At 41.2% G+C, this 26,774-nt stretch overlaps 2 protein-coding genes across 2 annotated transcripts in view; one reads left to right on the top strand and one right to left on the bottom strand.

Annotated features, from left to right (window-relative positions):
• The window catches only part of RBKS (ribokinase), a 95,011-nt gene extending 78,968 nt beyond the window's left edge, over window positions 1–16,043 (top strand). Inside the window, exon 8 of the mRNA XM_027555773.1 lies at window positions 15,742–16,043. Coding sequence (XP_027411574.1) covers window positions 15,742–15,915 — 174 coding nt within the window. The 3' untranslated portion in view covers window positions 15,916–16,043. The remainder of the gene's footprint in view (window positions 1–15,741) is intronic.
• A 1,524-nt stretch (window positions 16,044–17,567) lies between these two features.
• MRPL33 (mitochondrial ribosomal protein L33) lies at window positions 17,568–26,024 on the bottom strand. Its single transcript, XM_027555775.1, has 4 exons — window positions 25,933–26,024; window positions 25,044–25,062; window positions 23,302–23,408; window positions 17,568–17,870 (listed from the first exon to the last, which is right to left on the bottom strand). Exons 1-4 carry the CDS (start codon window positions 25,952–25,954, stop codon window positions 17,821–17,823), a joined length of 198 nt encoding a protein of 65 aa, XP_027411576.1. The 5' UTR covers window positions 25,955–26,024; the 3' UTR covers window positions 17,568–17,820.
• Window positions 26,025–26,774: the final 750 nt, after the last annotated feature.

Genomic DNA, 26,774 nt, shown 5'->3' on the forward strand with positions numbered 1-26,774 from the left:
TTTTCTCTGTGTATGCGTGTATGTATATATATATAAATAAGTGTGTGTGTATATATAATATATACACATGTATATATTATATATACACATGTGTGTATATATGTGTGTGTCTGTTTACATACTGTGGTTCTCCCATGCACACAAGAATGAATTTTCACCCTCCATTAAGAATGCATGCCCTGGAGGGAATGAAGAGTCTAACAGGGCCTTTCTCTTTCTGCTCACATTTGGAGTGGTAAGGTCAGTGACACAGAGAAGGTGGACCAGGTGACCCAGTGTCCATCACTAACCAGGAGAGGCCCTGACATCAGGTTCCAGCACAGCTTGAGGACTGTCCTCTTGAGTCACACTGTCCCCGCAACTATCCATGCAGCCTGCCTGCCACCCTCGGGGCTCTGCCACCACCTCCTCTCACTGGCAGGAGCCCTCTGCCCAGTGACCGGCTGGTGGGGACGCAGGCAGTTCCTCCATCAAAGCAGCAGCGCAGGTGGAGATGCACAGCTTTCTGTGCAGCAGGGCCCCTCCCTCCCGGGCAGTCCTCCAGCGCCTCCCAGCTCTAGCCTCTCCTGGAACCCTTGCTCACTGTTCTCCCTCTGTTCCTTCATCCAAATAAAAGCAGGAGATTTACCAGGTTCCCCAGTCTTGCGCTGACCTCTCTGCTTCTCGTTTTACACTCTTTAGTCTCTGCTCACAAACTCTTTAAAGGCCTCATAAAGATCTCCCTTGCCCCCACAGAGAAATGGATTTCAGAGACCCCAGCACACATGGATAGTCACTGCTAGAACTCTCTGGAGCCTAGCCTCCTTGTAATTAAAAGCTGCAGGACATGCTTCTGCCTCCTCTGCCTTCCCTGACTCTTAGAGCATTTCTGGAGGCCCTCTTCTGCTTGGAGCTGGGGACATAACGCCAGGCACAGCAGAAACCCCCAGCCGTGGGATCCACAGGAACATGACCTTCTTTGTCCCTTAGAACCTTCCTACTTAGATCACAGGCTTCCATTTCCCAAAACGCTAGCAAGTTAAAGGGCCTCTGAGATGGTACCACCCAGTACCCCCCACCTTGGTGAGCACTGTCTGTGCTCCAGGCACCGTGCTAGACCTTTTCACATACGTTATCCAGTTCAGTGTTTACCAGAGAGGTTGAGTCCACTCGCCAAAGTGGTGAAATCAGGGCTTCAGGTCAGGTCTGTGTGACTCCACACCGTTTACCGCATTGTCCCACTTGAGAAAACATGTTTCCACTTGAGAAACACATCTTTTCCCAGCTGTGTACAGAGGGACTTCACTGTAGGTTTACCATTCCCAAATGATGACAGAGGAAACATAGAGGGAAGAAGGTGGGATTTAATTCCATGTGTGTGTTCCCTCTGTGCTCCTTCAAAGCCAAGACCAAAGTTCATGACACCAGGTCTCCTGTCCATCCATGACTAGCCCTTTAAGGACAAAGGATGACGTTTCTTCTCCCAGGTCTAACCAGATGCTCATGCCTAAACCTCCAGCACACATGAATGAGGCAGAAGCCCCATTCTTGGAACCTGGGAGCAAGAGCAAAGCAGGACTTGCCACCAAGCTAGCCTGAGGGTGAGCCAGCTCAGTGCTGCCTCAGCAGCCCTGCCTGCACAGGGATGGGATGGAGCAGCGAGCCTGGTGCATTTCCATTGTTCTCTGTCCCTTTCCTGAGCCCCTTGCAATATTCTTTTTTATGAAGGAGAAGTAGCGCCTTGATTTGGGATTTAGTCATGTTTCATCCCATTTGCCTTTTCCCTGGCCTCAAGAACCACAAGCGTGGCTGAGGAATTCAGGTCCACAGTGTAGGCTTTGAATAGCTTTGTGTAGGGAGAGGTTCTGAGAAGAAAGGAAAGTGGTATCTGCTTGTCAGATGGAATGTGTTAACACATTGGGCAGGAATGCAAGGACTTTAACTGTTAGGGTCCCTCTGCAGTTTGGGTGATGAATCATCCCGTGTGGGTACAGATTCCTAACAAATGAACCCTCGTGATGACATCATTCTTGCAAGATCATCTAGGTTCTGCTGTAGGCGCCTGACAGTTCTTACCTTGGGGATTTTCACCACATGGTGTTTTTTTTTTTTCTAGCCACACTTAATACCCATCACGCCTTACAACTCTTCCATTTTTCTATCAACTGGAAGTTGGCAAACTAGGACCTTCACAAGTCTGTCTCACTGTCATCCCTCCTACAGGGCAGTCTTGAGACAGCGTGTGCTCCTCACCTAATCACTCAGCACCCAGCCTCCTGACAGTCCTTGATTCAGTCAGCACATATTTCAGCAGTGAGCCTGGCCTTGCACTAGTGCGAGGGTATGGAAGTGATGAAGACCACAGAGGAGGGCGGGGGTGTGTAGGAGGGTATGTAACCCAGACTTGTGGGATCCAGGAAAATGTAGCGCTCTGAATATGGTACCAGTCAATAAATATGTGATGACTAAGTTCATAGCTGAGTTGAGTCTAGGAGTTAATGTAGGAATGAGGTCAAGCACAGACATCTCCATGAATGAAGACCCAAGGTTACATGTGTGAGTAGGAAAAAGTAAGAGATGAAACTGGGGAGGTGGGCAGGGGGAGCCTCGTGTGCCATGCTAAGGAGCTAAAACATTATCCCAAGAAAGATGAGAAATGTTCAAAGGGATTTAAGCTGGAAGTGAGGTGGCCCGATGTACAGCAGTATGGAGGATGGAATAGAAGGGGCCAGATCAGAGACAGGGCGAATAGCGAAGGAAGTGAACGTGGTCCTCCAGTGGTTATGTGAGCATGTGGTAGGGATGGAGTAGGGATGAGATGAGGGGACAGATTAAAGAAATATTTAGAATTTAAACTTGGCAGCTGGTGGCTATCTAGAAGACCCCCAAGATTTTCAGGGTGGAAGTGCCACAAACTGAAAAGACAAGAAAAGGCTCATGTTTGGTCAAGATTAGGAGTTTGATTCGGGCATGTGGAGTTAGAGTCGCCTGCCAGAGACATGAGGCTGGTTGAGCTGACTCACAGGTAGGTAAGATACACAAGCCTGAAGACAGAGGAGAATCTGGGCTAAACGTAATGACTGAGGACTCCTCAGGTTCATAGCAGTCGAGACCGTAACAGCACAGTATTTGACACACCCGGGATACTAGGAGGACGAGAAAGGCAGCGGGTGAAGGACAGAACCTGGGAGAATACCAACAGCCACGGTGCTGGAGGGGGAGACAGATCCAGAGCAGAGACCAAGGAGGGTCACAGAGCCACAGGGCCCCAAAAGGGTGCCTTACTGCTCTGCACGTCTCTGCCCGCTAAACCTCTGGCTGTCCTGTTCTTCATAAGTAAACTCTTTCACATCCTTAACTCCCCACACAGCCCCTGTAGGTGAAAGCTGCTCCTGGTCCTAAGGCACATTCTTGTGGCTTCCAGCCGCCCCTTCTCTCCCCTCCTGTAGATTCCTGCATCTTCGAGGCTCATGCAATTCAATTACAAAGCCTGGACCTCTTTTCCTGGTCATTATCTGTTTATCTAAGACCCTGGCATCCACATCACCATTTCTCTCTCCATCCCCCTCCCACCCCTGAAATGCTACCAACATAAGATGACTCCAGTACCACGAGGATGAACCATCACCAAGTCCCATAGTTCCTAGATGCCCTTACCTCCAGGGACTCTTCACCTCCACTCCAGCCTACCACTCCCATGACGACTCCCAGGAAATGGTTAATACCTGGCACCGCTTCTGTTCTGTGGGAATAAACTCACATCCCACAACCAGCTCTCACCCTTCTTCTCCTACACTAGTTCTCATATTCCTTAGTTACCTGTTTTCTTCTGACCTGTTGACCCCTCCTGACCTCTTCCTTCCTTACCCAGGCTAGACTGATTATTTATCTGGTTATCCTTTCCTGAAATCTCTGCTCCCTTTAGACCCGCCCTCTTCCACCACACCTGCTCAGGGTAACTCTGATTCCCATTCTCTTCTCTGCTCCTGCTCCAAACATGCAGAAACGGGACCCCCTCCAGAGGGACATCATGGTCTTTCTGGTCTTCTGGAATGTCTCCAGAAGACATTCATGGTCTTCACTCCTGGCATTCTTCATCACTACAGAAAACATAAGTCCTTCCCTGGGGAAACAGGAAAAATTGAGCAGTAGCCAGAAGCCCAATCTCAGTCCCAAAATAGCTTATCCACCTGCTCTGCCGCTACATTTCCACCCAGATGTCCTTGGTACAGTCTTTACTGCCATCTACCTCCTTTATTCCTACCGTGGGCAAGTTACTTAACCTCCTTAAATCCTAGTTTCCTCTGTTTTAAAGTAAGGATCCCCCAGGCTTGCTGCCAACCCCTGAGGCACTTTGTGCAAATCAGAAGGTGCCTCTGAATAGGCACGCAGCTCAGAGTGCTGAGCCTGGCCTGCAGACCCAGGGTCACCCTGTCACCTGGGCACCCTCATGCAGAACCACCTTGTATAACCAGACTCTACAGCCCCATCAGTACCTATGAGGTTTATCACTGTGTCTCTTGTCAGACAGCAGAGCCCTGAGAGACTGAGCCGGTGAGCTCAGTGCAGGAGCAGACCAGGGTCACAGTCAAGGACTCAGGCAGGCAAGGGGCAGTGGGAGGGAATGGGGAGCGGGGGCAGGTGGACAGAGAGGATGGTCTGAAAGGGAGGAGAAGGGAAAAGAGCCACCAGCCTCCCCAGGGCCACATCGCATCGAGTCCTGGTGCCAGAGGCTGTCCCCTCCCCAAGCCACCTCTGGGTGCTGTCCTTAGGAGTACCCACCTCTCAGATTCTCCTCTTGGGGTTCCTCTCATCAGCTGCTCATGAGTGTTATCTCTACCCCACCAGCCCTGCAGAGTGCCTTGCCCTCCCACCCTCCACCCCACTGGAGGCCTCAGGTTCTCCACAGGCGTGTCTTGCTCCTTCCACTTCATGGATACTCCAGCTGTGGCAGGATATCCGGGAGTGGCAGGCCCTCGGGAGAGCAGGACTTTCAGAATGGCACGTCCATTCTCTAAGGGCAGCTCTTCCTTAAGAGGAAGTTATTGTTGAGAAGGCAATGAATAGTAGCCACCTGGGTATTTTTATTGAAGATAGATGAATTATGCCATCACCCCTTTTGGCACAAAAATAATTTTCAGTAAAAGGTTAAAACCATCATGTTGTATCAATGAGAACTATTCCATTATTCCAAGAATGATTGATTGGAAAGAACGTTACTTACAGGAAAATCACAGTGATACAATACAGCTTCTACTTTTAAAGCACTTTCCATTAAAAAAAAAATTATACCAATGTATAAAAATAGTTATACTGAAGATGTGAATCAACAGCCGAGTAATTTATTGGCACTTGAAAGCCTTGTGGTATAAATAGATTCAACAATGAGACTATCAAGTAGCTGGGCTGTGGCAACCTAACCTCCATTTTCACTGATACAAAACAAAGTCACACATAGTTCAGTGAGGGACATCTGGCCCCCTTGGAAGAGAGCACCAGGAGAGAAAAACACAGTGAAGCTAGGATCGAGACTCAGGTCAGCTCATCCAGTCAGCGCTGAGTGAGGCAGTCAGAGACAGAAGGGACAGAGATATGGTCTCTGCCCTCAAGGAGTTTTCAAGTTGTCCCAGACTCTAGGCCTGTACACCAAATAGTCACTACAGTGTTTTAAGTGTCCTAAAGAAGTACAAACAAATACATCAGGAGGGAGGGAGGAACTTCTCTGGTGGTCCAGTGGCCAAGACTCCACACTCCCAATGCAGAGGCAGAGGGTCCGGGTTCAATCCCTGGTTGGGGAACTAGAGCTGACATGTCACAACTAAAGATCCTGAGTGCCACACTAAGACCTGTGCGGCCAAATAAATATTCGAAAGGGAGGGAGACTCTTTTCAGCTTGGTTTGGGGTGTGTGTGGGGGGGGTTGGGGGCAGGGGACGTCACTGTAAAATGAAATGAGGTCAGTCTCGGGTGTATCAAAGTACCCAGATTTGCGGCCTCCTGATGGATGCAGAGCAGACAATAGAAGTTCACTCCCTTCCTTTCCCTAACACTCTTCTACGTAAGTAGTACTGTCCCACCCCTTCATGCTTAAATTTCAGAGTTTTTTCACTGTTTGATGCAATGTGACTTTTAAGATAGTATTTACTGGCCTTCATGTCTTTGAGCTGACGGCCCCCTGTCAGCCAGGAGCCTCCCTGCTTTCTTGTACTGTTTTTGGAATGAGGCTAGACAGCTGCCTTCTTTGTGAAGAAGAATGTAGTCCACCACCACCCCGGACTCCCACCATCTCTTTTCTGGTGAGAAGGTGGAGACCCAGGCAGCTGAGAGTTGGCCCATCAGCAGTCATTAATTGAGCACATTCTACTTTTAAGGATTGTGTAACTCCGGGGAGTCAGCAGATCGGGAAGAACCAGATAAGATTTCTGGCCTCTCAGAGGAGTTTTGACACATGGAATTGCCTCAGTCAAAGCTCCTGGTTGAAAACCAGCTGTGTTACTGGCATGCAGCACTGGACACCATTACAGTGCTACCACTGACATCGCAGAATTCAGTTTCTCTGCAGTCAGCGTCACAGCCAGAAAATGTTCCTTCCAGTCCCCTGGACTTGCAGCTGGGTGTCACTGCCTAGTCCTCAGTTGCAAAGGAAATTGCCTCAATGAGATGGGGTATTCCCAATTGCAGGAAAGAGGTTTGCTCAGTTCAGTTCGCTCCAGCTTGTCTCAGATGTCCACTTGATTGAATTTAGAAAAAGAGGGAAATCATTCAGAGGCTGAAATTGGACCATTTAAAAATTCAAGAGTGACCAACATTGATTTTTTTAAACTTCTTTAGTAAAATTTCTTTTATTAAAAACTTCTCTTAACAAAAATTTTAATTTTTAAAAGAACAGAAAAGTTGCAATACTCCCATATACTCTTCACGGTTTTACCAATTATTAACATTTTTACAATGCTAACAAATTTGCCAATTTGTTTTATTGCTGTCTCTCAAAATACATAAAGATACTTTTTCCTTTGATGAACAGTTTGAGAGTAAGTTGCAGACACGGTGACTCTTTACCTATTAATACTTCAGGATATATCTCCTGAGAACAAGGACATGAAAAAAAAAAACTACAATGTAATTACTGAATTCAGGAAACTTAACACTGAGATAATCTTATCTTCCATGCACAGTGCAATAATGTTCTTTATAAATTTTTTGTGCAGGAGCCAGTCCAAGATTATGTATCTCACTGAATTGTCATGTTGCTTTAGTCTCCTTTACTATGAAACAGGTCCTTAACCTTTGCCTTTCTTGATATTGATCTTTTTTTTGAAAAGCACAACCTCATTGTTTATAGAGTTTTTCTCAGTTTAGGTTTGTCTGATGCTTCCCCATAATCCACGTTAGGTTATGCATTTGGGGCAGGAATATGACACAAGTGGCCATATTTCCTTTCCGAGGCCCCGCATCATGGAGCGTGTGATGTCCGTTTCTCTCTTTACTGATATGTTGATCCCTTGGTCAAGGTGCTGTCCACCAGATTTCTCCATGTAGAGTTACTCTTTTTCCCTTTTGTAATTAATAGGTAATCTGTGGGGAGAGACTTTGAAACTTATAAATATTCTGCCTTCATCAGACCTTTATTCAGCAGTTTTAATGTATCCATTGATGATTCTTCCCTGAATTAGTTATTATTACTCTGGGTTCAAAATGGTGATTTTTCAGATTTCTGTATTTACTAGCGTTTTTTTTCCCTTTATTTAATATCAGTATAGATTTATGGATTACTAGTAAATTTTTTATTTATTTATTTTTGGCTGTGCTGGTCTTCACTGCACTCAGGCTTTCTCTGGCTGAAGTGAGCAGGGGCTACGCTTCCTTGTGGAGCACGGGCTCGAGGGTGCACAGGCTTCAGCAGTTGCAGCACGTGGGCTCAGCAGTTGCAGCACAGATTTAGTGGTTCCATAGCGACATGTGGGATCTTCCTGGACCACAAGTCAAGCCCACGTCCCCTGTATTGGCAGATGGATTCTTAACCACTGGACCACCAGGGAAGTCTTCCCTTAATAAATTTTAATGGAATTGTTAACAACTTATCTATATTTGGGATCTGTTCCTTAGATAAACTACGTCTCCATTTTTTAGGTCAACCTAATTGCAAGTGGATCTCTTTTTTATTTGAACTTGAACATTTAATCTACACCCCAGTATGTGCAAAGGTGAACAGGAAGTAGAAAACGTTTATGGCACTTTTAAGCTTAAACACATAGGTGACTGAAGTGTTTTGAACAGCTGTGGCAAAATGGGGTAATCTGGAAGGCCTTTTTGAAAATGGAAGGAAAGGGGTTCCACAGACAGGTGAGAGAAGGTACAATCAATGTCTTTCAGACTAGACACAGAGAAAGGGGGACTCAGCAGAAATGTTGAGGATGGGAAAGAGCAGGGAAAGAACCAAAGGTGGAATTAATATGCCCAGTCTGAGGGTAGAGTGTGCAGAAGAGCAACGGAGGTCAAAGGAGTAAGGTGGAAAGGTATGCGAAGTACTTAAGAGTTCTATTTGATGACTTTGGGTAAGAATACTGAGCAGCAGGGAATGACAGATTCCTAAAATCCCCATGAGGAAGATGTTAATAGTTGCATTTTATTTATAAGAAAACTAAGTCGCAGAGAATTTAATTTTCCCAATGTCCCCAAAATACTAAGTTTAAAGCCAAGATTTAAACACAAATCTATCTAACTTTAAAGCCCACGCTGTCAAAAGAAAGAGACACATCTGTAGTGGAAGAGCAGTGATAGAATTAGGGCTCTCAATATAAAAAGACAGGTTCCTATGTGACAGTCATAACATCTCAGTAATTATCCCAACCATGCACTTTAGAGAAAATCTGTAGTAAGCCCAGTGTGCTTAAGAAAGTTAAGGTTTTCACAATTTATGACCCTGCATGTCTGAATGCCCCCACCCTATCCCAGTCTTTATTTTTAAAATATCAGCTTTATGGAGATATCATTTTAGTATGCAATAAGATTTCACCCATTTTAAGTTTATGATTTAATGAGTTTTGACAAATGTCAAACTTTTTTTAAAATGTTAAACCAGTCTTGCATTCCTGGGATAAACCCTACTTGGTCATGATATATATTCAATTTGCTAAAAATCATTTACCAACATGATCATAATATAGAACTTTATCACTCTAGGAAGCTCTCTATGCAGTCCCTTTGCAGTTGATATTCTCCAGCCCCTGGCCTGCTTTCTATCTCAATACTTCGGCCTTTTCTAGAATTTCATATCAATGAAATCATACAATATGCTATGTAGTCTTTTGACGGGCTTCTTTCACTAAGCATAATACTTTTGAGATTCATTCATGCTGTTGTATTAGCAGTTCATTTCCTTTCGTTGCTAAGTATAGTATTTTATTATATGGATATACTACAGTTTGTTTACCCATTCATCAGTTCAAGGACATTTGTATCGTTTCCAGTTTGGTGCAATTATAAATAATGCTGCTATAAACATGCACATATAGGTCTCTATGTAGATATATGTTTTCACTTCTCTTGGGTAAATACCTAAGAGGAGAACTGCTGGGTTATACGTTAAGTGTATGTTACATGTTATAAGAAAATGCCAAACTCTTTTCCAAAGTGTCTATGTCATTTTGCATTCCCACAAACGATGAATGAGATTATTCCACATCTACACCAAAAGTCAGTATTTTAGTCTTTTTAAACTTATCCTTTCTAATGAGTATGTAGTATTATCTCATTTTTTTTAATTTGGATTTCCTTGGTGTCTAATAATGTCTAGAATCTTTATATATACTGTTTTTGCCATCTATGTCTTCTTTGAAGACACCTCTGTTCAAATCTTTTGCTCATTTTTATTGGCTTGTCATATTGAGTTTTAGTATCAAGTTATGAGTTCTTTATCACATATGTTTTGCAAATATTTTCTCCCAGTCTGTGGCTTGCCTTTTGATATTCTTTTGAAGGGCAAAAACTTTTAACTTTGACAAAGTCCAGTTTATCAGTTTTTTTTTAATATTTCATGCTTTTGGTGTCCTACGAAATCTGCCTAACACAAGGTTACAAAGATTTTCTCCTGTATCTTCTTCTTCTGGATATTGTGTCATTTTAACGCTCACATTTAGGTCTCTGACTCATTTGAAGTTGGTTTTTGTGTACGGTGTGAGGTAAAGTTTCATGTTTTGCATGTAGATTCCCATTTGTTCCAGCACCATTTGTTGAAATGACTGTCCTTTCATCCATTGAACTGCCTTGTCAAAAACAGGTTGACCATATATATCTGTGGGTCTATTTCTATATTCTCTTTTCTGTTCCAGTGATCTCATGTCTATCCTTACATCAACATCTGCGATTATTATAACTTATGGTAACTCTTGAAATCAGATAGTTGATATCCTCCAACTTCGTTCTACTTTTTTCAAAATTGTTTTGTCTATTCTAGGTCCTTTGCACTTCCATATTAATTTTATTTATTTATTTTTTCCATATTAGTTTTAGACTCAGTTTGCCAGTTTCTAAAAATTGCAAGCTAGGGTTTTTATTGAAATTGCATTGAATCTGTAGATCAGTTTAGGGAGAACTGACAACATATTTTTTATGCTACTGCAAATGGTATTGCTCTGATAATTTTAATTTCTTATTATTAATAATTGCTGGTACATAGAAATAAAATTGATTTTTTTAAATATTGGTTACTAGTTATTGGTTACCACTATTTCTAGTAACTTTTTTAGATTTCTTAGGATTTTCTACATCGGAGAAGGCACTGGCACCCCACTCCAGTACTCTTGCCTGGAAAATCCCATGGACGGAGAAGCCTGGTAGACTGCAGTCCATGGGGTCGCTAAGAGTCATACACGACTGAGCGACTTCACTTTCACTTTTCACTTTCATGCATTGGAGAAGGAAACGGCACCCCACTCCAGTGTTCTTGCCTGGAGAATCCCAGGGATGGCGGAGCCTGGTGGGCTGCCTTCTATGAGGTCGCACAGAGTCGGACACGACTGAAGCGACTTAGCAGCAGCAGTAGCAGGATTTTCTACATAGGTGATTATGCAATCTGCATAGTAAGAGTTTTACTTCTTCCTTTCAAATCTGTATACATTTTCCTGCTTTTCCTTTTTGATTGCACTGGCAAGGAAATCCAGTATGATGCTGAACACAAACAGTGAGAACAAATCTTTGAATTGTTTTCAGTATTAGAGGGGGAAGCTTTCAGTCTTTCTCATTAAGAATGATGTTAACTATAGATTTTTCATAAAGGTTCTTTATCAAGAAGATTAAGTTATACTTTTATTCCAAACTGAATTTTTATCATGAATGAATGTAGAATTTTATCAAATGCTTTTTCTGCTTCTTTTTTTTTTTTTTTTTTTGGAGTATAAGTAATATACAATGTTTTGAGGTTTTTAATATAGTGAATTCCTTTTTTTAAAATGTTAAACCAGTCTTGCATTCCTTGGATAAACCCTACTTGGTCATGATATATATTCAATTTGCTAAAAATTTTAAGGTTTATACACCTGTATTCATGAGAGATACTGATCTGTTGTTTTGTTTTGCTTTTCCTTGTAATGTCATTGTCTGAATTTGGCACCACAGTAATGCTGGCCTTATAAAATGACTTGGGAAGTGTTCCCTTGTCTCTTCTATTTTCTGAAAGAATTTATGTAGAATTAGTATTGTTTCTTCCTTAAACACTTGCTAGAATTCTCCAGTGAAGTCATCAAGACTTCAGTTTTCTTTCATCTAGCCTAGAGTTTTCTTTGCAGGGGAAAAAAAAAAAAAATCCCTTTTTTTAATACAGAAAGGATTTGCCTTTGCTATCTACCAACAAACTGTATAGCACTGAGAATAAATGGAAATCAAGCTGTAAAAATTGCTGGTGCCAAAATAATGCTTCTGGCACACACAGTTCTACCAAGCACTGTGTTTCCATGACTTTGGCTATAGTGGGGAAAAATTTAAGTGATCTAGGAGAGTCTTTTCAGATATAGGTATAGTATTTTTTAAACTTCCTTAAAAATCCCCTTTGCAGTCAAATGGCGTATTAGCTGACTGGAGTATGTAAGCCTAATGTCTTCACTGGTGCCAGAATGTTTCCTGTCAGCCCTGTGCCTCTGCTCTGGTTAGGCTGCAAGTTAAAAATGAGCAAGGCATAGAGGCATGACTTAACTTCTCATTAAATATGCTTATTGCCTTAAAATTTTTTGGAAAAGTATTATAAGTTTAAAACAGTAAGCTTAAATAACAAGGTTAAACAATAATATAAAAGTAGGTAGGAAAAAAAGAATTTGCCATTCTTTGCAGATAAGAAAAATAAATTTTAATAATTTGATACATATCCTTCATTTTTTCTGTATTTTTTTTTTAAATACACACATACTCTAGGCACAGCTGTTTTTCTTTTTTCTCCCACTAACCCTCTATGGAATCATGATGTTGAAATCTTTTTTGCCTCAAGTAATGGACATTCCTCCAGGTATGTACATATACTGCTAACCTTTCCTTATTAACAGCTGCATATTTTTTCCATAATACAAAAGTATAAGTTTATTCATCCATTCTCCTATTTGATAGAAAATCACATTATTTCTAGTATTTTGTCTTTAGAAACAATGCTGCAGTCAACATCTTTGGGCATATATCCCAATATGTAAGAGCTTTCAGTTTTGTAGATTTCCAGAAGCAAGACCATCGAGTCAAAAGACATACACATTTTTTAACAAATACTGTATTGCTCTTTTCCATTCCTACCAACAAATGTATTATATGAGAATATCATTGTCCTCTCTATCTTCATCTTGCTGCTTTTGCTATCAATCTTATTCTTTTATCAGTCTGATGGGTAAAAAATATTGATTTGAATTTCTTTAATAGCTGATAATGTGGCAACTTTTCTTGTTTGCTTATTGGCAATTTACTTTTCCTTTTCTGAAGTTTCAAACCTGTATCTTTTGTCCATTTTTATCTTGGATTTGTCTTTTTCCCAGCAATTTGAAGGTGTTCTTTGAATATTAGGAATATGTCATATATACTAAAAGAATTTTCACCAAATTTGTACTTTTTCGTTTGGCTTTTTTTTTTTTTTTTTTTTGCCTGAGCAACACAGCATGTGGGTTCTTGGTTCCCCTACCAGGGCTTGAACCTGGGCCCTCTGCAGAGGAAGCACAGAGTCTTAACCACTGAACAACCAGGGAAGTCCCTCATTTAACTTTATTTACAGTGTCTTTGGACATATATTTTTTTTAATTTTTATAAATTAAATCTATTCTTTTTTTCATTATGGTTTTGGGGTTTAGTGACTTGCTTATGGTTTCCTTACTTGGAATTATTCAAATATTCATTTAAATTTTCATATTATGTTAGTTTTATTTTTTTACATTCAAGCCTTTAACCTACCAGGAGTTTAACTTTGTGTACAATATAAGGAGGAATGAGAACGTGAAATCTTAAGTTTGCCAAAAAAAAAGAAAAGGGGGGGGGTGTTTGCCATAACTCTTCATATATTGTAGTATTTCCCATGTTTTCATAATACACCCTCAACCTAGCTCATGATTTCTCTGCTTTCAGACCTGTCTATTGTCGCACTGCTGTGCTCCAAACTAAGGGAGGGCATGTCTGTCTCTTTTTCCATTGTTTCCATCAGGAAACACTAATAAACAATTTTAAGGCACCTAGCATAGTGCTTGACATATTTTCGGTACTCAGAAAACATTATGGGAGGAAGGAAAGTGTTGAATTCACACCTGTGTTACTATGACTCCTTGGCAAGTTTAATATTGACGGCTTATCTGTATAAACAAGGGGAAATGTCATTCTCCTTAAAGCCATTCGCTGTCTCATGAGCTCACCCAGTTCCTTCCGCCTCCTATATCTTTGTTCTAAGGCCTTCCTTCTCCCTATAAATCTGTCCCATTTCATAAGGACTCCCCTTAAGCAGGCTTTCCTCAAACCCTTCCTTGTAGTTCAACAGTATGTGTAAAGTACTGCCACATTAGCCTTTAATCCACAATGGATTTTACTGTTTTTCAAATACCCATCACTGTGCTAGGCACATAGCTCATTAAATACTTAAACTGCAACTGAAAAAGTACTGCATACCAAGGCTCTTTGTAAAGGCTCGAGTAGAGCCTCAAGATTTGTTATGAAAGCCCTTGGGATTAAGGAAGCAACAAACTGGGGAAAACTGGACAATGACCCTGAAAGCCGTTAAATACCAGAGTGATTTTTCAAGTGAAATTGTGTCATCAGATTTATTTTAAACACATTTGTTGGATGAACACATGACTAAGTATTGCCCAATCTGAAGGCGAGGTCAACAGACTTTCTTTGGTGGTTTTTGTTTCCAAAGGCCTTCACCAATGCAGGCCTTTGGAAATTCAGGAAAAATGGAATAAGCCTTATATGTCCCTACATTTAGTTTGAAAATAACATCTGAATGCCTCTCACCACTTCCTTGATGAATTTTTAATGGAGAAACAGCTAATTCGAGCTCTAGAGCAGAGAATATACAAAATGAGCTTGGAGCATCTTATAATGTCAGAAAATAAGGAAAGCACTCAAAAAACAAAATGATGAGAGTTTATCAGAAGAACACAAGTGCCAGATGAAAGAACTCCCAATGGTCAAAGCTGGAACAACTTGAGCAACAAAATAGTGTAGTGTTGGATTATAGCCCAAGGAATGAAATAAATATCCCTGATTCATACTCATATAAATAAAGAGTTAAATAAATAGATGAGGGAAAAGAAACATATCTTCCATAGAGAAGAATTCCAAATAATTTATGGAGATACTCAACCCCCAAGAAGGTAGAGCATAGCTCCCCACCCCTTAAGTGTGGATTACACTTAGTGATGTGCTTCCAAAGAACACAGTGTGATAAGAGGGACCAAAGTAACTTTAGAGTGGAGACAGCTGACAAAGACTACCTTAGCCAAGCGATCATGATCAACATCAGTGGTAAGTCATGTTGACAGTATGTACCCTCGTTATGCTCTGATGAGAATGACACTTCACCTCTGTGGTCTTCCTCCCTACAACCATAAACACAGTCTAATCTTGAGAAAAACAGACACAAATCCCAATGGAGGTACTTTCTACAAAGTACTCAACCTGTCCTCAAAACTATCAAGGTCATCAAAAACAAAGAATGTCTAAGAAACTGTCACAAGCTATAGGACTTTCAGGAAATATGACAATGAAATGTAATTTAGGTATCCTGGATGAGATCTTGGAACAGAAAAAAGACACTAAGCAAAACTAATGAAATCCAAATGAAGTATGGGTGTGTGTGTGTATTCACTCAGTCGTGTCTGACTCTTTACGACCCTTTGGGCTGTAGCCCACCAGGCTCCTCCGTCTGTGGGATTTTTTCAGGCAAGGATTGGAGAAGATGAACATTTCCTCCTCCAGGGGATCTTCCCCATCCAAGGATCAAACCCACATCTCTTCTATTGCCTGCATTTCAGGCAGTTCTTTACCCACTGAGCCATCGGGGAGGCCAGAATGAAGAACGGAGTTTAGTTAATACTATAACACTGTTATTTCATTAGTGGTGGCAAACGTACCCTAGTGAAGTTAGATGTTTACAGAATTGGATGTGTGCTATGTGAAATCTCTACTATCCTTGTACCCTTCTGTAAACCTAAAACTAAAGTTAAAAGTATACTTAAATATTTTGAAAACACAGATTGGGCAACAAATGACTATATGCTTATCTCTACAAATGTGCTTTGAATTACAGGGTGCTGGTGACAGTTTTGTGGGAGCTTTGGCCTTCTACCTGGCTTACTACTCACATCTATCCTTGGAAGAAATGCTCAAGAGATCTAATTTCATCGCAGCGGTCAGTGTCCAGGTCACAGGAACACAGTCATCTTATCCATACAAAAAAGACCTGCCCCTTGATCTGTTTTGATTGCTATTAACTCCAAAGCAAATATACCTGGAAATAAAATGTACTTAAGGATGAGCACTGTTAATTAGCAGCTTACTATAAAATGTCACCTCCTTTCTTTGCAAATATTATGTTCATTTACCAAGTCATCCTCAAGCCTTCTATTATTTCTTTATAATGATTTGCTTTTCATGCCAAAGTCAACTAGACAGAATTAAGGATACTACAACAAAGACCCGTACAAACAACCCCGCCATTCAGGAACCAGCAAACTCTACTGCCAACACATCATGAATACCGTTATGTACACCAAAGAGCAGAATTTGCAAGCAACAGTGTCTAGAATCAGAGCAGAGAATGTTAAATAAGGGAAAGAGGGGTATGACTTGGGTCACACAAGTAGTTCCTAAGAAGGGCAGCTGATGTTCAGCTTTGCCTTGAGTGTTGTCAGAGCTTCTGGTTCTGCAAGAGAAGCCAGAAGTTTAGATGTTTATTGAAATCTTTCAACATTTAAGTATCAGCAACTGAGTTTTTTAAAATTGTAAACACCACCTGTGGGCCACTTTTAGCCTATGTTCTAAATAGACAAGTCATTTGCTAAGCCAGATTTTAAGTTGTTCTTTTTTTTTTTTTTTAGTGATTCATGCATGTCACAGACCCTTTACACTGGGTTTAGGTAGAATCAAGTGAAGTATTTTTCTTGTAACCCAATACCACAATGTAGAGTTTCAATCTAAAAATAGCCAAGATCTCACCTATTATTGCTTTCAATTAGAGCTTTAACAAAAGATGCCAGAAAAAGAGCTGACTGTAATGCCACAAGCCTCTAAGACTCAACAACTGTCTAATTCCATTTCCAGAGAGGCGCTCTCACATTTCCTCAGGAGACAAGACTGGGCCACAGGGAGGGAACACCTGTTACTCAGGAACAGCACTGGTTTCTTAATGCTTGTGGTCATGGTGGACACTCCATCCTTCTCCCCTATAAATGCTTTAAATGCTTTGTGATACATACCAGCAGAGCTCAAAATATGAGCTGATCCTTATCTTCAACGAGAAATTTGACAGGGAGAGAAATGGGCAATTTTGAAAACTTGTGGTAAACAACAGCTTGGGTGGGAAAGCGTAACAGATCTAGGGAGTGCAGGAGTTCTTACCTGTACATTAGGGATAATCAGTGGAATTTCCAAGCTGGTTGGCTGTGTAGTACCACTGCCCCAAGAGCTGAGCCATTAGCTTTATGGAAATACACTACAGCACCTCTTATTAAAAAAAAAAAAATTCTAGTAGTCCAAACCGTTCCTAGAAAATCCTAGATACTGCTTTGGTGACCTGAGTTTGAGTGTGTGGACCAATGGCATTTTTCTAATTATATAAGCACAGATCAAAAACAGAAGTTCTCTTGGTTTCTTCTGTGTTAACAGGCTGGCTTCCTACTTTCACTCCTGCTCACCTCTGCCATCTGTGTTATCGCACAGGAGTTCTTTCAAGATCTCTCTGGACCATGACCCTACCTTTTCTATGAAGTACAAGTGAGGGCAGACTGGAAACTCTTGCACAAATCTCACTATGGAAAATTTTCTTTTCTTATATGAAACAATGGTTATTTTTTAGTACTGTAGTTTTTAAATTTCAAATAGTGGGGGAAAACATCACTAAAAGACAATAGCACAGGCTATTTTAATATATTTTATTAAGGGCTATAAAAATATCCAGAAAGATAAATAAATGTGATGCAATGGTATATGTCCTAATATGAAGAACTTGTTTTCACTGCATTGTTTTCCTTCACAATGGCCTTCAAATCACAGGAGGCAGTGATTCCATGCCATTTCCTCTTCTTTTATTACACGCTGCAGATTTCTGAATCAGTATCCCACCCTCGATCTTCTCATTTATAAATCAAATTCATTTTCAATCCATTGTTTAGAGGGAGCGTATTTTTTTCTGTTCCACAAAGAGGACTTTTTTTTTCACTGTAGGAGGAGAAAAAAGGATTGTAGCAGAAAACTAAAAAGTTTATCATCAGCATTTTTTAATAAAAATACACATCAGACCATGAGCCCTCTCCTTTCTCTTCTTTTACTTTCCTTTGTCATGTGGATGGAGCTGACTTGCAAATTCAGTTCACTGATCCCAGAGACCAGAGAGGACTGCAGAAAATGGTAAGGAAAACAGGGAAGGCCCACCAGCCAACCAGTGGCAACCCTGATACCCCACAAAGTCACATATAACCAATGTGAAACATTCAAATTAAAAAAAGAAAATTACAGGCAAAAAAATTTTTTCACTCAGCTAATGCCCACTCTTGTATGAGGTAAAGCAAGGAGAGATTGTAGGAAAAAGCTGGACTCCAGAAAAAGAGTGGTAAAAACTGAGCAGACCACAGAAGAAAAGGAAGTCTGGCTGAAGAGTAAATATACATTAAACCTTGTACTTTCCAGAAATGGTTTCATATATCCAAGTACAGATTTACTATTATAACCCAAATCTTATTATTATGAATATCGTAACAGAGTATAGTTCTCTGAAACACACCAAACAAAAGCGCTCACTGCCGGGATGAAAGATTAGAGACCAGATACTAGGCAATAAGGTTTTGATAGTTCCTGTAATGCCCTATATAGCATTCCACTAACATCACACATCTCTCTTTCTCACACACACACACACAAAACCACCCTACCTAAATTTTTCTTTGCAAAAAAACAAGAACAGTGCACCAAGGAAGAGCCAGGAACTCCAAAGACTATGTATGACATGACAGCAACTCACTTGTCCCTACCACACAAAGAAATTTTAGCTTTGTTTTTTGTTATTCTTCTATAATTAATATGGATACCCTGCATGTGAGATCCCCAAACTATTATCAACAGTTAGCTAGGGAGCTTATTTAAATACATTCCTACTTTTACCTCCATCTCTACCCTAATTCTATTTCTGTAGAACTAGAGTGGGACTGGAAGTCTGTATTTTTTTAAACTCTTAGGATGATTCTGATGGCAGCTAAAATTAATAACCATTAACCAGTCAACAGAAACTTATCTACAAAATTAATAATGTATTTTACTACTTTGTACATAGGAGTATTTTAAATATATTTCAAAAGATCTAGTATTAAACAAGTAGGACCAGTGCTCCTTCAAATTCCAAGGAAGACTACAAAGCATTGTAAGACAGTAGCAAAGAACCCAAACAATTTCCCATTGTTATTCACTGCAAAAAATATTTCCATGTTTTTCTGCTGCTGCTGCTAAGTCGCTTCAGTCGTGTCAGACTTTGTGCGACCCCACAGACGGCAGCCCACCAGGCTCCCCCATCCCTGGGATTCTCCAGGCAAGAACACTGGAGTGGGTTGCCATTTCCTTCTCCAATGCATGAAAGTGAAAAGTGAAAGGGAAGTCGTGCAGTCGTGTCCGACTCTTCACGACCCCATGGACTGCAGCCTAACAGGCTCCTCCGTCCATGGGATTTTCCAGGCAAGAGTACTGGAGTGGGGTGCCATTGCCTTCTTCGCCATGTTTTTCTACATGAAACTAAAAAATGGATTAAAAAAAGAACTTGTCTCATGGATAACTGGTCAGGAGATTATTTAAGTGACCCCGGATAGGAATAACTGATGAAGACTATTCATGAAAATTTGATATACTTGCTGCGTTCATTCCCTTAATTCAAAGAATAAATATTTAAGTCCACATAACTGTGCTAGGCCATGTGGGATTTATGAAAGTGTAAGAAGAGTCCCTGATTTAGTACCAATATACCATGAGGTACCTGTATGAACATCCAGTAAGCCCCACAGAAACCTAAAGACTAAAAGGGACTGGAATGGTGAGGCAAACATCTCACAAGGAGGGTCAAGTTTAGGTTCTCAAGCAGCAGCAGCATTTGGATGAACTAACAGGGAAGAGCATCTAGTTTAGACAAATGGTGGCAGGAGATAAGAACAACAGTGCTGATCGCAGGGGAAGGTCCTGATTAAAAAAGGAAAAAAATAAACTAGACTGGCTCCATGTAATAGAAAAAATAGGGGGCCTGGAATCAGAAAGACTGGGTTCAAGCCTTGCCGCCACCATTTATCCACTGTAAGTTCTTGGGAAAATTTCTCAAAATACTCTTCCTTCAGTTTTATTCCCCATGAGAGGGCTAACTCCATCTCCCTCACAGGGCTGCCAGAGAGCACTCACTCACTATGTGTTAGCTGAGTCCAGATGACACGCTGCTATCCTCAGTCATAAACAATAAATTAATTTTCTGTCAAAATATTCGCTGCTTAATTCATAGAAGAATGAATCTGTCAAGTTCTTGCCCTACATCTAACCTAAATCTATTCTGCTTCAATTAAAGTCAATATTGTCTTGTTTAGTCATCCAAGGAATTAAAACTGACAAGTTTTCATTTTCTTTATAATAAACCTTCATATATTTAACAGAGTTTAATACACTTATGCCTCAGCCTTTAATCCTTCCTCCTGGGAAATTTGCATATAGATTCATATGAGGAAAAGGAGTTTGAAAAGACATAGGCTGGTTCTAGCCATAGAGTATATACCATGAAGTCCTCAAACAATTGGGAATTTTTCTATGTTTACTTGCCTGATTTTCTTTGTAAAGCAGACAAGCAAAACATTACCCTTAAACTAAACCCTTAAACCATTTTCTCACTGCAGTAAAACATGCTAGGACAACTGCCAAGCTATTTGGTACCCTGGGCAATGGGGCAGGCCGCAAGGCAAACATCATGCAAGCCCACAGGGCATTCGGTAGGTGGGCAGAATGCCAAGCAGTCAGCTATCCCAGAACATTTTCTTCAGAAGAGACAAAGTTGTGTTGTCAAGGTTCCAATGATCCCTTCTCAGAAAAGCTCTAATCGTCTGTCTGAAATATAGATATGAATATTTTCTTCCACTTTCAGCTCATGGTTGGAACTGTTTATGGTTGTATCCTTTCCTGACCTCAAAATGTAAAATCAATCTGACAGAAAGTTCCTAATATTTCCATACTATGACTGAAAATTCCAGTACATTTTCACGCTTAAAATCTCAGAGAAGGTTATTCAATCAACATTTATTAACATTGTACAAGTTCCTAAAAAAGCTCTAAAGGAGCTAAAATGGTAGAAAACCACTCTATTGTAAAGTTCGTCACTTTAGGTTTTCACCAGCTGATACAAAGAAATCAGAGAGAGAACCACCACATCAATCTAATATCATATTGCTATGGTCTGAAAGTTTGTGTTCCCCCAAATTTATGTTGAAATCCTAACCCACAAAGATGATGGCATTAGGAGGTGGGGCCTTGAGGAGGTGCCTTGGTCACAAGGGTGGAGCCTTCGTGAATGGGATGAATCCTCATAAAAGATACCCCACAGAAGTTGCCTGCCCCTCCACCATGTGGGAACACAGCAAGAACCCCCTCCTATAAACCAGGACGAGGGCCCTCACCAGAAAGTCACCATGCTGGCACCTTGATATTGGGCTTTCCAGGTCCCAGAACTGTGAGAAATAAAACTGTGCTGTTTATAAGTCATTTAGTTTGTGGTATTTCGTTATATCAACCCAGACTAAGACCTATACCTTATCATTCTAATAATTTTCCATCATTTGAGATATATATCCTGAAATTCAGACTGCTAATCATCAGGGATAAACCTAGAATTCCCATTTTATTAAAGAATGACCAGGAAGTTTCACATCATAAAAACAGCAGGAAATTTTATTTCTGTTAAAGAATGGAATTCATAACAATATTTTTTTGGCCACATGGCATGCAGGATCTTAGTTCCCCAACTAGGAATTAAACCCATGCTACCCACTCCAGTACTCTTGGGTTTCCCTGGTGGCTCAACTGGTAAAGAATCCGCCTGCAATGAGGGAGACCTGTGTTCGATCCCTGGTTGAGAAGATCCCCTGAAGAAGGGAAAGGCTAATTCCATGGACTGTACAGTCCATGGGGTTGCAGAGTCGGACAGGACTTAGCAACTCTCACTTTCACTTTCACTCCTGCAGTGGAAGCACAGTCTTAACCTCTGGACCACCAGGGAAATCCCTCTCAGAGCCCTTTTTGAATGCCTCCTTACACTGGTACAGCCCCGATTTTTTTGAAGGTGATATTATTTTTTATTTTGATGAATTCAGCATAATGAACAGTTTGTAAGATCTTCTTTACAAACTCTGAAAGCAGCTATTAAGATGGCTGTCAGGCAGATTCGTACTGGTGCCCAACCAGAGGTCACACACTAGTGAGCAAGTTTTAGCCTCCTCTCTCAATAAGAGGTTCATATGTAAAGTGACTCAGGGCCTAGGTTTTGGAGTCCGACAGTCCTAAATTCAAACCTTTATTCTGTCACATATTTTAGTTACGTGTCCTTAACTAAAATCCTTGGCATCAAGCTCATCATCTGTAAAATGGGGTTCAGATTGCCTGGAGAGTACGGGTGCTTGTGTCGTGACGCATTCATGTATCTAAAGACTGAAGGCAGGTAAACAAAGAAGACAGAATCTTCCGTTTTGTCTGGTTATTCACAAGCACTTGTTTCCTTTCTCTCGAGGGTCACTGCCTTCTGTTGCCTATATTGTCCTTCTGTGGTTGTTGTTTCAGGAGGGAAGGTAAATTCAGTCCCATTGCTCCATCTTGGCCAGAAGTGAGTATATCAGGCCTTGTTCTTAGTTAACGAAATAACTGATTATGATGCTGCATGCATGATAAGACACTTCAGTCATGTCCGACTCTGCGACACCATGGACGAAGCCTGCCAAGCTCCTCTGTCCATGGGATTCTCCAGGCAACAATACTGGAGTGGATTGCCATTTACTCCCTCAGGGATTATGACGTTAACTGCCTATATTTCATTATGTAATGGATTAATTTGAAGAAATAAGATTCTAGCACCAATTCCAACTCTAAACACCAACCAAGTGTCTTAGAATTCAACTCAACCTTGACATACTTCTCTTTCTGTTTACCGAACAGTATCGCCTATTCTATTTTACATATCTGGTTTTTCCCCTTCAAATCTTCAGTTAACTATCTCTTACCGGAGAGACATTCCCTGAACTATCCTCCCTAAAGAATGAAGATGGGATCTACCTCCTTGCAACTCTATCCTGTATCTCAGCATCCTGTTTTTTTCTCGCATAGCACTGAGCATTTGTCGTCTTCCTTCCTCTCCCTTCCAAAACCAGGCTTTGATCATCAAGACTGAAGGCAGTGAGTCTATCTTATGTGCATGAATATCCCAGCACCTTGGACAGTAACTAGCACTAAAGTAACTTTCAATATACACTAGGAATGAATGCTCTAGTGACAAAGGGGTCACAAAACTGCCTTTGTTTATCATCATCTGAAAAGGGCAACAGGCCTTGAAAGCATTTGAATTTATTATGGAGCAACTTTTCTGGAATCTTACCTACTGGATCGTAATGCAGTAGAGTCAGTTTCTCCCATAGTCGGCTTCTCTTAGTGTTGAAGGAAAAACCTGTTCCAGCTTGGCTCACCATTTTCACCAGAATTGTTCTAAGATTTAAAAGCAAGCTGTTACAAGCTAAGGAAATAGACTAAAATCAGTCGTAGGGGGATGCCACATTCTAAGAACACTATACAAGTAGTATTACTTGTGGGGACATCAATTAAACCTTAAGTTCAGTTTTAAGACAGTCTATATCTTAGAATGGTTCTGATTCCCAATATTTGTTCCATTACACAGAGTGACTTGGAAATGACCTAACCAAAGCAAGAAGACTAATCAAACTGCATTGTGGGAATAGACTCAGACCCCCACATTTCAGGAGGAGAAATCAGGACAAGGAAAATACACAAGTTCTGGTGACCCTAGCAGGCCAGTCAGGAAGAAAATTGTCTCGGAAGAGCTTTATCTTTCACGTATGAGCAGTGAGAGTGAAATCAGGAAGTTACAGAATAAAGGGACTGGAATTTTCACACTGACAATGTGTAAAACCTTGTTGCTCCCTTTCACAGTTTAAGTTACAATCATCCAAAGCAGAAAGTTCATGTTTTGTCCCACTGGACCTTTTAATACCTCATACTGTTTGTTACTTTTTCAGGTGTCTTATCTTCCTATGTAGATCATGCTATTTGATTTCTCATCTAATTCCAAAAAGAATTTGAAGCACCTAAAATATATTATACACCTTTACATCCCTTTGAATGTTCAGCATAGCGCTTCATGCATTAGAGTGATACAATATTAAGTACTTGCGCCATGGCAAGCACAATACGCAAGGCCCTCTAAGTCTACATCTGCACCCTGGAGACGTAACACCAACAGTATGGAAGGCGCGTTGTGTACACAAGGTCTGTAAGGCAAGACATATGACACATGGCACCAGAAGGACATAAAGAACATGAGACGCAGGGCACACCTCTAAAGAAACTGAAGACACAGGCGATTCCCACAGAATGTGAAGAAGGAAAGCAAGCTAACTGGATTGTGTGAAAAGCTATATAAAGCAATAAAAGATATTGAGGGAAGAATATAAGCATACATGTTTTCCATTAACTTTAATCTAGCTTTAAGGATTTATTATATGTCTTGGGTTATAAACAAATGCTGCCTGCTGTAGAATTTTTCTATTTTTAACACAGAACATCTTACTTCAGTTATTGTCTACAAATTTTATTTTTGAAATACCAGTTTGGTATTAATAGTCTCCCTGGTACAGCATGGAATCTTTAGCCTTTGCTATTTTTGAAATGCTTGTACCATGAATGCAAAAGATTACAAAACTCAACAATGGCTCTGTGGATAGTCAAGTCACAGCTTTTTTTGTTATATTCCTGTAGTGAGCTCCAGACAAATGGCCCCTGGTCCTCAATTTGAGGAAACACAACTGCAGTAGTAGTCCAAAGAACATGGGGACCCTGATGATTTCTTTAGGAACAAGACAGCAAAAGCAACTTTTAAGTAAATTAACTGAAAGCTCACTTAAATAGATCAGTTGGGAGGGAGGGAAAATATTTTAGTAAACAGTTCATAGGGCCAAAACAATTCATCGAGTGTAATTCTCAAATCAGACTTTAGAAAATTGAAGCCAAATGCTTAATTTAACGTAAGGATTCATTGAGAGTAGCTGAAATAATGAATCTAACATAAACAAGCTTTAAAAAAAAAAAAGAAAAACTTCTACTTACTTTGACTTGCTCTTGGCAACTTTTTCATAGGCAGGGAAAGTCGGATAGAAAAGGAAAAAAAACAATTTATTATCTTGCTTATGCAAAATTCAAATAAAGCTCAAATTTTAAGATTATAATAAAAATATTTAAGTCATGAAATATGTCATAAATTGTCACTCAAGTAACTACTCCCGAGCTTTGGGGGTTCCCGTTAGGATTTTATAGATGCTTTTTAAAAATCCAATCGGACCACCACAATTCTGGATGGAATGCTCTACACAATCTCTTTTCAGCTGAACTGACTACCTTCTAAATCTTCCCAAAGATCTGCTCCATTTGCTCCTCTTCTAAGGTGCAAATATTTGCACTAGAACAAGCCTCTTGTCTGGTAAATTAACCCATGCAAATTCAACAACCATCACATCAGGTGGAGAAAGGAAATTAAATCCATCCGGGAAGTCAGCCTGGTGCACCAAAGAACACTGTCTTGGGAGGCAGTGGGCTTCTCTCCCAGCCCGCTGTACCACCTAGGATCAATTACTGTTTCTCACCTTGCGAACTCGAAATGAGTGAACTAAATATTCTGAAGTTTTCTCAGAACGTCCAGCGATTCTGCTGACACACCGCTACAGAGGGCGAGGGAGAGCCCCATTTCTGCCGGCCAGACTCTACCGTCCGAATGAGCCGCAACGGACCCAAAATCTGCGCCGAAGACCCCCAAGACCCACTCGCCCCACAGGGAGCATGCCGCGGGGCATGCCGGGTGCTGTAGTCCTGAAGGCCTGGGATGTCGCAGCGGCAGCTTCCCCACCGGCGTGCGCACTCCACCCTGCAATGTCCCAAGGCCCACCTGTCACCACATCCCGCCCGCGCTGCAAGCCCCGCCGCCGCCTCCAGCCCCACTTACACGTAACCGCCGACAGGAACATGGCGACAGTACCCCTGAAGCCTCGGTAACGGGCCCAAAGGTCCAGCAACAAACAACTGCTTCCGGGGCACAGGCCTGTTCCGGAAAAGGAGTCCGGAAGTTCTCCACAGCCACGCCCCCTACATAAACCTCAGGTGAGACCGCCTCTTTTCTGTGGCCTCTACAGTCCAGGTGTCTCTTATGTGGTGCTGGAGTGTGGAGTCCTTTTTATTTTTGGAGAGGACCTTTGTTATCGCTAGGGGTTCGTGCCCCAGACCCTAACTCCTACTTCTGGGTCAAAGTTAGATGTTTTCCATACATATTTCACTAAATAATCGCAGTCGACTACATTAAAGCCACAGGAACTCCATGTTCCTCACCCATTCCAGACTATCAGGCTTCTGCACTATTTCCTTAAATTGTTGCCTTCGTTTTCCTCCTCCAGCCCAACTCCATCTCCATCTGGTTAAGATCTACTCTCAGTCTCTCCAGAATTAAGAACTCCACCTGAATATCCCTATTCCTTGATTATGTGTTGGATTTCTAGGAGGGCTGGGCCCTGGGAATCTTAACTGCTGTATCTAAGCACCTACCTGGCAATAGGGGGCAAATAACTGAGATTGAGAGCAGTCACATAATTTGCTTAATGTCACAAAACTAGTGAATGGCAAAGTCAGAATTTGAACCCAGAGTTTGTCTGACTGCAAAGACTCATGCCTTTCCCACTAGCATTGGGACCTAACCACTTTGCCATCTTCCAATCTTCATCTCTCTGCAAGAAACCTGCAAGTCCTGCAACACCAGGTACTTCAGCCAAAACCTCATTTCCCAGCTAATAATCA

The sequence above is a fragment of the Bos indicus x Bos taurus genome, chromosome 11 (genome assembly GCF_003369695.1).
Source record: "Bos indicus x Bos taurus breed Angus x Brahman F1 hybrid chromosome 11, Bos_hybrid_MaternalHap_v2.0, whole genome shotgun sequence".
Lineage (NCBI taxonomy): Eukaryota > Metazoa > Chordata > Mammalia > Artiodactyla > Bovidae > Bos > Bos indicus x Bos taurus.

Coding starts and splice junctions, on each gene's coding strand:
- MRPL33 (XM_027555775.1), bottom strand. CDS start 25,954: ATGTTCCTGTCGGCGGTTACGT. Junction 17,871..23,301: donor ACTGCATTACGATCCAGTAG/GTAAGATTCCAG, acceptor CTCCTCCTACAG/TGAAAAAAAAAGTCCTCTTT.